General features: G+C 42.0%; 1 protein-coding gene across 1 annotated transcript in view; it reads right to left on the bottom strand.

The window, feature by feature from the left end:
• Positions 1 to 13,147, bottom strand: part of LOC306754692 (histone-lysine N-methyltransferase SUV39H1-like) — a gene marked incomplete at both ends in the record, with an annotated part of 108,501 nt that extends 95,354 nt beyond the window's left edge. The window contains 3 exons of the mRNA XM_079238747.1: positions 9,393 to 10,052; positions 12,495 to 12,640; positions 13,102 to 13,147. Of these exons, the coding sequence (XP_079094873.1) occupies positions 9,393 to 10,052; positions 12,495 to 12,640; positions 13,102 to 13,147 (852 nt within the window). The remainder of the gene's footprint in view (positions 1 to 9,392; positions 10,053 to 12,494; positions 12,641 to 13,101) is intronic.
• Positions 13,148 to 13,802: the final 655 nt, after the last annotated feature.

Below are 13,802 nucleotides of genomic sequence, written 5' to 3'. Positions count from 1 at the left end.
GTCTAGCCGGATATACACGTGTAAACGTGTGTTTTATCTGTGTACTTCTAGCCGGAGATACACGTGTAAACGTGTGTTTTATCTGTGTACTTCTAGCCAGAGATACCCTTGTAAACGTGTGTTTTATCTGTGTACTTCTAGCCAGATACACGTGTAAACGTGTGTTTTATCTGTGTACTTCTAGCCAGATACACGTGTAAACGTGTATTTTATCTGTGTCCTTCTAGCCAGAGATACGCGTGTAAACGTGTGTTTTATCTGTGTACTTCTAGCCAGAGATACACGTGTAAACGTGTGTTTTATCTGTGTACTTCTAGCCAGAGATACACGTGTAAACGTGTGTTTTATCTGTGTACTTCTAGCCGGAGATACAAGTGTAAACGTGTGTTTTATGTGTGTACGTCTAGCCGGATATACACGTGTAAACGTGTGTTTTATCTGTGTACTTCTAGCCGGAGATACACGTGTAAACGTGTGTTTTATCTGTGTACTTCTAGCCAGAGATACCCTTGTAAACGTGTGTTTTATCTGTGTACTTCTGGCCAGATACACGTGTAAACGTGTGTTTTATCTGTGTACTTCTAGCCAGATACACGTGTAAACGTGTATTTTATCTGTGTCCTTCTAGCCAGAGATACGCGTGTAAACGTGTGTTTTATCTGTGTACTTCTAGCCAGAGATACACGTGTAAACGTGTGTTTTATCTGTGTACTTCTAGCCAGAGATACACGTGTAAACGTGTGTTTTATCTGTGTACTTCTAGCCAGAGATACATGTGTAAACGTGTATTTTATGTGTACTTCTAGCCAGAGATACGCGTGTAAACGTGTGTTTAATCTGTGTACTTCTAGCCAGAGATACGCGTGTAAACGTGTGTTTAATCTGTGTACTTCTAGCCAGATATACACGTGTAAACGTGTATTTTATCTGTGTACTTCTAGCCAGATATACACGTGTAAACGTGTGTTTTATCTGCGTACTTCTAGCCAGAGATACGCGTGTAAACGTGTGTTTTATCTGCGTACTTCTAGCCAGAGATACGTGTGTAAACGTGTATTTTATCTGTGTACTTCATGCCAGAGATACGCGTGTAAACGTGTGTTTTATCTGCGTACTTCTAGCCAGAGATACGCGTGTAAACGTGTGTTTTATCTGCGTACTTCTAGCCAGAGATACGCGTGTAAACGTGTGTTTTATCTGTGTACTTCTAGCCAGAGATACGCGTGTAAACGTGTATTTTATGTGTACTTCTAGCCAGAGATACGCGTGTAAACGTGTGTTTTATGTGTGTACTTCTAGCCAGATATACGCGTGTAAACGTGTGTTTTATCTGTGTACTTCTAGCCAGATATACACGTGTAAACGTGTATTTTATCTGTGTACTTCTAGCCAGATATACATGTGTAAACGTGTGTTTTATCTGTGTACTTCTAGCCAGATATACACGTGTAAACGTGTATTTTATGTGTACTTCTAGCCAGAGATACACGTGTAAACGTGTGTTTTATCTGTGTACTTCTAGCCAGAGATACGCGTGTAAACATGTATTTTATGTGTACTTCTAGCCAGATACACACGTGTAAACGTGTATTTTGTCTGTGTACTTCTAGCCAGAGATACACGTGTAAACGTGTGTTTTATCTGTGTACTTCTAGCCAGAGATACACGTGTGAACGTGTATTTTATCTGTGTACTTCTAGCCAGAGATACATGTGTAAACGTGTATTTTATGTGTACTTCTAGCCAGAGATACGCGTGTAAACGTGTGTTTTATCTGTGTACTTCTAGCCAGATATACACGTGTAAACGTGTGTTTTATCTGTGTACTTATAGCCAGATACGCGTGTAAACGTGTTTTTTATCTGTGTACTTCTAGCCAGAGATATACGTGTAAACGTGTGTTTTATCTGTGTACTTCTAGCCAGAGATACATGTGTAAACGTGTATTTTATGTGTACTTCTAGCCGGAGACACGCGTGTAAACGTGTGTTTAATCTGTGTACTTCTAGCCAGATATACGCGTGTAAACGTGTGTTTTATCTGTGTACTTCTAGCCAGATATACACGTGTAAACGTGTATTTTATCTGTGTACTTCTAGCCAGATATACACGTGTAAACGTGTGTTTTATGTGTGTACTTCTAGCCAGATATACACGTGTAAACGTGTATTTTATGTGTACTTCTAGCCAGAGATACACGTGTAAACGTGTGTTTTATCTGTGTACTTCTAGCCAGATATACACGTGTAAACGTGTATTTTATCTGTGTACTTCTAGCCAGATACACGTGTAAATGTGTATTTTATCTGTGTACTTCTAGCCAGAGATACGCGTGTAAACGTGTTTTATCTGTGTACTTCTAGCCAGAGATACACGTGTAAACGTGTGTTTAATCTGTGTACTTCTAGCCAGAGATACGCGTGTAAATGTGTATTTAATCTGTGTACTTCTAGCCAGAGATACGCGTGTAAACGTGTATTTTGTCTGTGTACTTCTAGCCAGAGATACACGTGTAAACGTGTGTTTTATCTGTGTACTTCTAGCCAGAGATACACGTGTAAACGTGTTTTATCTGTGTACTTCTAGCCAGAGATACACGTGTAAACGTGTGTTTTATCTGTGTACTTCTAGCCAGAGATACGCGTGTAAACGTGTGTTTTATCTGTGTACTTCTAGCCAGAGATACGCGTGTAATCGTGTGTTTTATCTGCGTACTTCTAGCCAGAGATACACGTGTAAACGTGTGTTTTATCTGTGTACTTCTAGCCAGAGATACACGTGTAAACGTTTATTTCATCTGCGTACTTCTAGCCAGATATACACGTGTAAACGTGTATTTTATCTGTGTACTTCTAGCCAGATACACGTGTAAATGTGTATTTTATCTGTGTACTTCTAGCCAGAGATACGCGTGTAAACGTGTGTTTTATCTGTGTACTTCTAGCCAGAGATACACGTGTAAACGTGTGTTTAATCTGTGTACTTCTAGCCAGAGATACGCGTGTAAACGTGTATTTAATCTGTGTACTTCCAGCCAGAGATACGCGTGTAAACGTGTATTTTGTCTGTGTACTTCTAGCCAGAGATACACGTGTAAACGTGTGTTTTATCTGTGTACTTCTAGCCAGAGATACACGTGTAAACGTGTGTTTTATCTGTGTACTTCTAGCCAGAGATACACGTGTAAACGTGTGTTTTATCTGTGTACTTCTAGCCAGAGATACGCGTGTAAACGTGTGTTTTATCTGTGTACTTCTAGCCAGAGATACGCGTGTAATCGTGTGTTTTATCTGCGTACTTCTAGCCAGAGATACACGTGTAAACGTGTGTTTTATCTGTGTACTTCTAGCCAGAGACACACGTGTAAACGTTTATTTCATCTGCGTACTTCTAGCCAGAGATACAGGTGTAAACGTGTATTTTATCTGTGTACTTCTAGCCAGAGATACACGTGTAAACGTGTGTTTTATCTGTGTACTTCTAGCCAGAGATACGCGTGTAAACGTCTATTTTATGTGTACTTCTAGCCAGAGATACGCGTGTAAACGTGTGTTTTATCTGTGTACTTCTAGCCAGAGATACGCGTGTAAACGTGTGTTTTATCTGTGTACTTCTAGCCAGAGATACGCGTGTAAACGTGTTTTATCTGTGTACTTCTAGGCAGAGATACGCGTGTAAACGTGTGTTTTATCTGTGTACTTCTAGCCAGAGATACGCGTGTAATCGTGTGTTTTATCTGCGTACTTCTAGCCAGAGATACACGTGTAAACGTTTATTTCATCTGCGTACTTCTAGCCAGATATACACGTGTAAACGTGTATTTTATCTGTGTACTTCTAGCCAGATACACGTGTAAATGTGTATTTTATCTGTGTACTTCTAGCCAGAGATACGCGTGTAAATGTGTATTTTATCTGTGTACTTCTAGCCAGAGATACACGTGTAAACGTGTGTTTAATCTGTGTACTTCTAGCCAGAGATACGCGTGTAAACGTGTATTTAATCTGTGTACTTCCAGCCAGAGATACACGTGTAAACGTGTGTTTTATCTGTGTACTTCTAGCCAGAGATACACGTGTAAACGTGTGTTTTATCTGTGTACTTCTAGCCAGAGATACACGTGTAAACGTGTGTTTTATCTGTGTACTTCTAGCCAGAGATACACGTGTAAACGTGTGTTTCATCTGTGTACTTCTAGCCAGAGATACGCGTGTAAACGTGTGTTTTATCTGTGTACTTCTAGCCAGAGATACGCGTGTAATCGTGTGTTTTATCTGCGTACTTCTAGCCAGAGATACACGTGTAAACGTGTGTTTTATCTGTGTACTTCTAGCCAGAGATACACGTGTAAACGTTTATTTCATCTGCGTACTTCTAGCCAGAGATACAGGTGTAAACGTGTATTTTATCTGTGTACTTCTAGCCAGAGATACACGTGTAAACGTGTGTTTTATCTGTGTACTTCTAGCCAGAGATACGCGTGTAAACGTGTGTTTAATCTGTGTACTTCTAGCCAGACATACGCGTGTAAACGTGTGTTTAATCTGTGTACTTCTAGCCAGATATACACGTGTAAACGTGTATTTTATCTGTGTACTTCTAGCCAGATATACACGTGTAAACGTGTGTTTTATCTGCGTACTTCTAGCCAGAGATACGCGTGTAAACGTGTGTTTTATCTGCGTACTTCTAGCCAGAGATACGTGTGTAAACGTGTATTTTATCTGTGTACTTCTAGCCAGAGATACGCGTGTAAACGTGTGTTTTATCTGCGTACTTCTAGCCAGAGATACGCGTGTAAACGTGTGTTTTATCTGCGTACTTCTAGCCAGAGATACGCGTGTAAACGTGTGTTTTATCTGTGTACTTCTAGCCAGAGATACGCGTGTAAACGTGTATTTTATGTGTACTTCTAGCCAGAGATACGCGTGTAAACGTGTGTTTTATGTGTGTACTTCTAGCCAGATATACGCGTGTAAACGTGTGTTTTATCTGTGTACTTCTAGCCAGATATACACGTGTAAACGTGTATTTTATCTGTGTACTTCTAGCCAGATATACATGTGTAAACGTGTGTTTTATCTGTGTACTTCTAGCCAGATATACACGTGTAAACGTGTATTTTATGTGTACTTCTAGCCAGAGATACACGTGTAAACGTGTGTTTTATCTGTGTACTTCTAGCCAGAGATACGCGTGTAAACATGTATTTTATGTGTACTTCTAGCCAGATACACACGTGTAAACGTGTATTTTGTCTGTGTACTTCTAGCCAGAGATACACGTGTAAACGTGTGTTTTATCTGTGTACTTCTAGCCAGAGATACACGTGTAAACGTGTATTTTATCTGTGTACTTCTAGCCAGAGATACATGTGTAAACGTGTATTTTATGTGTACTTCTAGCCAGAGATACGCGTGTAAACGTGTGTTTTATCTGTGTACTTCTAGCCAGATATACACGTGTAAACGTGTGTTTTATCTGTGTACTTATAGCCAGATACGCGTGTAAACGTGTTTTTTATCTGTGTACTTCTAGCCAGAGATATACGTGTAAACGTGTGTTTTATCTGTGTACTTCTAGCCAGAGATACATGTGTAAACGTGTATTTTATGTGTACTTCTAGCCAGAGACACGCGTGTAAACGTGTGTTTAATCTGTGTACTTCTAGCCAGATATACGCGTGTAAACGTGTGTTTTATCTGTGTACTTCTAGCCAGATATACACGTGTAAACGTGTATTTTATCTGTGTACTTCTAGCCAGATATACACGTGTAAACGTGTGTTTTATGTGTGTACTTCTAGCCAGATATACACGTGTAAACGTGTATTTTATGTGTACTTCTAGCCAGAGATACACGTGTAAACGTGTGTTTTATCTGTGTACTTCTAGCCAGATATACACGTGTAAACGTGTATTTTATCTGTGTACTTCTAGCCAGATACACGTGTAAATGTGTATTTTATCTGTGTACTTCTAGCCAGAGATACGCGTGTAAACGTGTTTTATCTGTGTACTTCTAGCCAGAGATACACGTGTAAACGTGTGTTTAATCTGTGTACTTCTAGCCAGAGATACGCGTGTAAATGTGTATTTAATCTGTGTACTTCTAGCCAGAGATACGCGTGTAAACGTGTATTTTGTCTGTGTACTTCTAGCCAGAGATACACGTGTAAACGTGTGTTTTATCTGTGTACTTCTAGCCAGAGATACACGTGTAAACGTGTTTTATCTGTGTACTTCTAGCCAGAGATACACGTGTAAACGTGTGTTTTATCTGTGTACTTCTAGCCAGAGATACGCGTGTAAACGTGTGTTTTATCTGTGTACTTCTAGCCAGAGATACGCGTGTAATCGTGTGTTTTATCTGCGTACTTCTAGCCAGAGATACACGTGTAAACGTGTGTTTTATCTGTGTACTTCTAGCCAGAGATACACGTGTAAACGTTTATTTCATCTGCGTACTTCTAGCCAGATATACACGTGTAAACGTGTATTTTATCTGTGTACTTCTAGCCAGATACACGTGTAAATGTGTATTTTATCTGTGTACTTCTAGCCAGAGATACGCGTGTAAACGTGTGTTTTATCTGTGTACTTCTAGCCAGAGATACACGTGTAAACGTGTGTTTAATCTGTGTACTTCTAGCCAGAGATACGCGTGTAAACGTGTATTTAATCTGTGTACTTCCAGCCAGAGATACGCGTGTAAACGTGTATTTTGTCTGTGTACTTCTAGCCAGAGATACACGTGTAAACGTGTGTTTTATCTGTGTACTTCTAGCCAGAGATACACGTGTAAACGTGTGTTTTATCTGTGTACTTCTAGCCAGAGATACACGTGTAAACGTGTGTTTTATCTGTGTACTTCTAGCCAGAGATACGCGTGTAAACGTGTGTTTTATCTGTGTACTTCTAGCCAGAGATACGCGTGTAATCGTGTGTTTTATCTGCGTACTTCTAGCCAGAGATACACGTGTAAACGTGTGTTTTATCTGTGTACTTCTAGCCAGAGACACACGTGTAAACGTTTATTTCATCTGCGTACTTCTAGCCAGAGATACAGGTGTAAACGTGTATTTTATCTGTGTACTTCTAGCCAGAGATACACGTGTAAACGTGTGTTTTATCTGTGTACTTCTAGCCAGAGATACGCGTGTAAACGTCTATTTTATGTGTACTTCTAGCCAGAGATACGCGTGTAAACGTGTGTTTTATCTGTGTACTTCTAGCCAGAGATACGTGTGTAAACGTGTGTTTTATCTGTGTACTTCTAGCCAGAGATACGCGTGTAAACGTGTTTTATCTGTGTACTTCTAGGCAGAGATACGCGTGTAAACGTGTGTTTTATCTGTGTACTTCTAGCCAGAGATACGCGTGTAATCGTGTGTTTTATCTGCGTACTTCTAGCCAGAGATACACGTGTAAACGTTTATTTCATCTGCGTACTTCTAGCCAGATATACACGTGTAAACGTGTATTTTATCTGTGTACTTCTAGCCAGATACACGTGTAAATGTGTATTTTATCTGTGTACTTCTAGCCAGAGATACGCGTGTAAATGTGTATTTTATCTGTGTACTTCTAGCCAGAGATACACGTGTAAACGTGTGTTTAATCTGTGTACTTCTAGCCAGAGATACGCGTGTAAACGTGTATTTAATCTGTGTACTTCCAGCCAGAGATACACGTGTAAACGTGTGTTTTATCTGTGTACTTCTAGCCAGAGATACACGTGTAAACGTGTGTTTTATCTGTGTACTTCTAGCCAGAGATACACGTGTAAACGTGTGTTTTATCTGTGTACTTCTAGCCAGAGATACACGTGTAAACGTGTGTTTCATCTGTGTACTTCTAGCCAGAGATACGCGTGTAAACGTGTGTTTTATCTGTGTACTTCTAGCCAGAGATACGCGTGTAATCGTGTGTTTTATCTGCGTACTTCTAGCCAGAGATACACGTGTAAACGTGTGTTTTATCTGTGTACTTCTAGCCAGAGATACACGTGTAAACGTTTATTTCATCTGCGTACTTCTAGCCAGAGATACAGGTGTAAACGTGTATTTTATCTGTGTACTTCTAGCCAGAGATACACGTGTAAACGTGTGTTTTATCTGTGTACTTCTAGCCAGAGATACGCGTGTAAACGTCTATTTTATGTGTACTTCTAGCCAGAGATACGCGTGTAAACGTGTGTTTTATCTGTGTACTTCTAGCCAGAGATACGCGTGTAAACGTGTGTTTTATCTGTGTACTTCTAGCCAGAGATACGCGTGTAAACGTGTGTTTTATCTGTGTACTTCTAGCCAGAGATACGCGTGTAAACGTGTTTTATCTGTGTACTTCTAGCCAGAGATACGCGTGTAAACGTGTTTTATCTGTGTACTTCTAGCCAGAGATACACGTGTAAACGTGTGTTTTATCTGTGTACTTCTAGCCAGAGATACGCGCGTAAACGTGTTTTATCTGTGTACTTCTAGCCAGAGATACGCGTGTAAACGTGTTTTATCTGCGTACTTCTAGCCAGAGATACACGTGTAAACGTGTGTTTTATCTGTGTACTTCTAGCCAGAGATACGCGTGTAAACGTGTGTTTTATCTGCGTACTTCTAGCCAGAGATACGCGTGTAAACGTGTTTTTATCTGTGTACTTCTAGCCAGAGATACGCGTGTAAACGTGTATTTTATCTGCGTACTTCCAGCCAGAGATACGCGTGTAAACGTGTGTTTTATCTGCGTACTTCTAGCCAGAGATACGCGTGTAAACGTGTGTTTTATCTGTGTACTTCTAGCCAGAGATACGCGTGTAAACGTGTGTTTTATATGTGTACTTCTAGCCAGAGATACACGTGTAAACGTGTTTTATCTGCGTACTTCTAGCCAGAGATACGCGTGTAAACGTGTTTTATCTGTGTACTTCTAGCCAGAGATACGCGTGTAAACGTGTGTTTTATATGTGTACTTCTAGCCAGAGATACGCGTGTAAACGTGTTTTATCTGCGTACTTCTAGCCAGAGATACGCGTGTAAACGTGTGTTTTATCTGCGTACTTCTAGCCAGAGATACGCGTGTAAACGTGTTTTATCTGCGTACTTCTAGCCAGAGATACGCGTGTAAACGTGTATTTTATCTGCGTACTTCTAGCCAGAGATACACGTGTAAACGTGTATTTTATCTGCGTACTTCTAGCCAGAGATACGCGTGTAAACGTGTGTTTTATCTGTGTACTTCTAGCCAGAGATACGCGTGTAAACGTGTGTTTTATCTGTGTACTTCTAGCCAGAGATACGCGTGTAAACGAGTGTTCTACATCCTGAACGCTGCGTAGCTCCGACAGAACTCCAGCCTCAGACCGAACACCAGCACAACCCGACGGCGCCCCGCTCTCACCTCTCCCACGTACTCCATGACGAAGGTGTTCTTCCTGATGTGCTGCAGCGTGCGGACCCCCCAGCCTCGCCCGTTCTCCGTCTTGAAGATGCACAAGTCGAACTGGATGCCTTTCTGCACCACCCTGTTGGGGCAGTCGGCGCCGCAGTTGCAGCGGGAGTTGCACTCGTATATGGGCTCTCCGGGCCGGAGCCGGACCTGGCCCCGGTCATTGTAGGCCATGCGGTGCAGGGAGGCGCCGGGGCAGCAGCCGTTCACCGGATCCTCAAAACAGTTCTTACACTCGCAGCCGACGGCCATCTCATTCAGCACGATGCCTGGACCGACCTTGTAGTTGTTGATGTAGGTGAAGCTCTTTGGCGGCCCCTCCAAGTCCACCTCGTTGGTGACGAAAATGCGACCGGGGTGGTTGCGAGTGTAATTCAAGTGGTCCTCCCAGCGGCGCAGGCTCTGGCGTAACTTGGCCTTCTGCACCAGGAAGGTGGCGACATCCCGGTCTAACTTCCTGGGAATGCAGCGTCTCCGGTGGCGCTTCAGCTCCCTGTCCAGGTCCAGGTGGAACAGCTTTATCAGTTTGGGACATTTCAGGTTTCTCTTCGGCTCCCAGGAATTGTCAGATTCAGGGAAGCCCTTCCACTTCACCAAGTACAGCTCCTCCTCCTGAAAGACATCATCGTCGTCGTCACCGTCATCGTCATCATCATCATCATCATCATCGTTATCATCATCGTCATCATCATGAGTGCGGAGAATAAAAACTCAGCTCTTTCCTGCCTAAACGAACGTTTGATGCAGTGAGACGCTTCATAAGCAAATGTCAGTTTTACTGTCATAAAGGTGATGTAAAACAAGAACACACACACACACACCTGTAAAAACATTAGAAAACCAAAACAATAAATCACTTTTCTAAGTGACTTTAATATGACCTCTAACCTGCACGATTCTGTTAACGAAGGGAAACAAATGTTATGTTTGAAAAACAAAAGCAAGGCGTCCAAAAGATGAACGTATGTAATCTGATTACTTGCAGGACTACTTTAATTTATCAGCGGCAAAAGAAACATTTCTGCTTGGTAAGACCCAACGGCGCCGGAGTTACAGCCCGCCGGGCGACTGGTCACTACGCATCGTAGCTCCAGGTAGTCTGCACGCGGTTACCACGGTGATGTTGGTAACGTGGCACATCGTTCCTGCACACAGTCCTGTGTTCTGTAGAAATGGCAGCTGTCGGGCTTTTCTAGCAGAAGGATCTGGAAGACGTGAGCATGAATAAAGACCTGGGACTCCTACAGGATCATGCGATTCCCCTGCAGCCTTAGTTCAGGGCAGCACACCTCTCATTTCCACAGGCTGACTTCTCATGGAGATTATTCAGACGTTTAAACGCAGGAACAAAATATTCTGATCCAGACTAGAGCTGCAACTATCCAGTACTTTTGGAACCTCTGTCTTTCTACGAGTAATCGAGTACTCTAATGATTATATATTTTATTATAATTTGTAAAAGAAATACTAGAAACTCAACCAAAGTACATCTATAAATGTATATTTGTGAAGCTGATGCATGTGTTGTTACGACCTAATGCATGAGGATTTGGTGCAGCCAACGTGTTTGTGCTCCATGTGTGGAGAAACAATTTTCAACTGATCGTGCCTTTTAAAAGATTAAAATAAGAATTCCCGTAGAAAGAAGGAGTGACTTGTAAACATGTCCACAGTAAGAAGTAGCCGATGTCTTGGTGGACGACACGCCTGTTAAAAGTGTGTCTGTTTAATCCGGAATAAAAGTTTGCTGCAGGAACAGAGGCTCCGCCACACGCTGCCTAAAACATGCGCTTTGACTCTGCGTGTGTGCAGGAGAGACAGATGAGGGACAGATTACCAGACGGTTAGCGTGCGTTAGCAGCCGACACCTCGCCATGCCTCGTCACTGCTGACTGATATCACAGGTTAGAACTCTGTACATTTTACCAGCCGCTGCTGCTGCTGGTATAAATCAGAAAGCTGGATCTCCTCCTGGAGCGGTGAAGTGTGTGTGTGTGTGTGGGGGGGGGGGGTTCCTTCCAGCATTAAGACCTGCTTTACAGCACACACACTGCACTACGTTTTCTGTCCTTTTCAGTGTGAAATGGTCCCACACTGCCACTTTTTTGGTCTTTTCCTCCCCTCTTCTTCATTCTCTGCCATTAGAGACCAAAGCAAGGAGGATCTTCAGACAGAAAGCAAAGCGCTCGCCGCTGCTGGTGGAAATGTCCGTCATCAGTCCGGCTGAAACAGTCAGACTGTACAGACACACCGTAGGCCACAGGTTCTGCTTTTATAGATTTTATACATGTTTAGATGTTTTATATGTTTACTGAAACAGTGATGTCGTCCCTCCGAACAGCGCAGTGGTCTGAGAACGCCGCCATGATGCAGAAATTAACATATATCACCACCTGATGTTAATTAAACGGATCAAATGGATCAATTTTTGTACTCTGATTACTTGAGTTACCTGAGTAATCGTTGCAGCCCTAATCCAGACCAAACAACAAAAGACTCCTCAGAGTTTGAAGGGCTGGACTTAGAACAGAGGCGGGCAACCAGGCCCTCCACGGTCTCAGTCCTGCATGTGTTTCCCTGCGGCTCTGTCAGGCGTGTTGCAGCAGGGAAACTCTGAACACTTGCAGGACTGAAGTAGCCCACCCTGACTGAGAGGAAACCAGCGTGCACCAGTCCAGCAGTAGGAGGAGGTCCTGCAACACACCTGAGCTCAACTTAATGGACTGAAGTGTTTAAAAGCAGGTTTTCTTGGTACAGTATGCGATAAGATTCAACACCTGCGTTTGTCTGCTGTCTTACAAACCTGACAGGAAGATGTGGTGCAAACCATCTGACTTCTGCATTTCACACACACACACACACACACACACACACACACACACACACACACACACATTAGTGTTCATATCACCTCCTCATGCTTCTGTAATTAAACTGTTCAGTCAGAAATATCACCGGTGACATGCAGTATGATATTAACAAGGTTGTTGTGATGTGCATCATAAACAAACTGGCTGATTATTGCCTTTCACATGTGAGACTTGGACCCCATACCTTAGTTTTCCTGTAGTCACAGAGGAATTCCACCTCATAGTCATTGACATTGGCTCTGCTCACTCCCAGCTGCTTGCAGTGGAGCCTCTCAGTGCGACACAGGGCCTCCAGCTCATCCCAGCTCATCTTACAGGGCACGCTGCAAGCTGACACAGCAACACATAGGTCACTTTTCACATTCACGATTTGTGTTCACGACGGCTGGAAATGGGCTCGGAAAACCAGAGAGGAACCTAAAGGCAACAGTGTCCAGCTCGGTGTCCCAGCAGGCAGGCTGCTGCCTTTAAACATCTGCAGCCTTTAAACATCTGCAGCAGAAGCCTTTAAACATGTGCAACAAGGAGCTGCGCGAGCCTGGAAAGACTGCAGGAAACCTGCTGCAGGTCCAGCTTTACAAGCCGACCCCTTGTCTCTGAATCAGCATGCATCCACGTTACTTCGTGATCTTTTCACCGCAATAAGAACAACAGCAGCAACTCTTGCAGTCGCCATGTTTATTATGTCCCCGCGACAGGACAGCAAATGTTATTTTAATAGTTCATACCGAGGGAGTTCACCTCGGTAAGTAAAAATATAACTTAAAATAAAGTTAAACGCATAAAGTTACCTTTCAAATTTTCCGCCATGTTTTCCACACAACCGCCAAAATACATGAAGCCACACTGAGGAAGGAGGTCCCGCCTCACAGCAGACGTCACGGCTGCTGATTGGACGAGCGTCATCCATCTGGCTTCTCATTTGTTACGAAGTAGTGCAGCGCAGTAGGAGGGCAGACAATAGGCTCGTTCGCGGAGTAGGCGGAGTCTCCTCCCTCCATCTCTTCCCTCCATTTAACAGATAAGCTCCACCTTCTTCCCTGCTCGTCATTGGTTCAAAGCCTGGCGAGGGGCGCTGATAGGCTGATAGCTAGATAAAAAAAAATAAATTAATAAATAAATAAATAAAATATCAAATAAAATATTATATATATATATATATATATATATATATATATATATATATATATATATATATATATATATATATATATATATATATATATATATAGATATAGATAGATAGATAGATAGATAGATACAATTACATTAAAAAATAATTTCTTTTTAAATTTTTATTTTTTAAAATAAAAAATAAAATATGAAATAAAATAACATAAAAAAATAAAATGTAAAACAAGATAACAAAAAATTTCTCTGTGTGCTCTTACCTTATTTGTAAAATAGCTGTATTTCTACTTTTATATTGGTTATTCAGTGTTTTTATTATTATTTTTATCACTCAGCACCTTATCACCGAAACAAGTACCTA

Source organism: Telmatherina bonti, assembly GCF_933228915.1.
Source record: "Telmatherina bonti genome assembly, chromosome: 4".
Classification (NCBI taxonomy): Eukaryota; Metazoa; Chordata; class Actinopteri; order Atheriniformes; family Telmatherinidae; genus Telmatherina; species Telmatherina bonti.
This window is presented reverse-complemented; position numbering and strand designations above follow the sequence as displayed.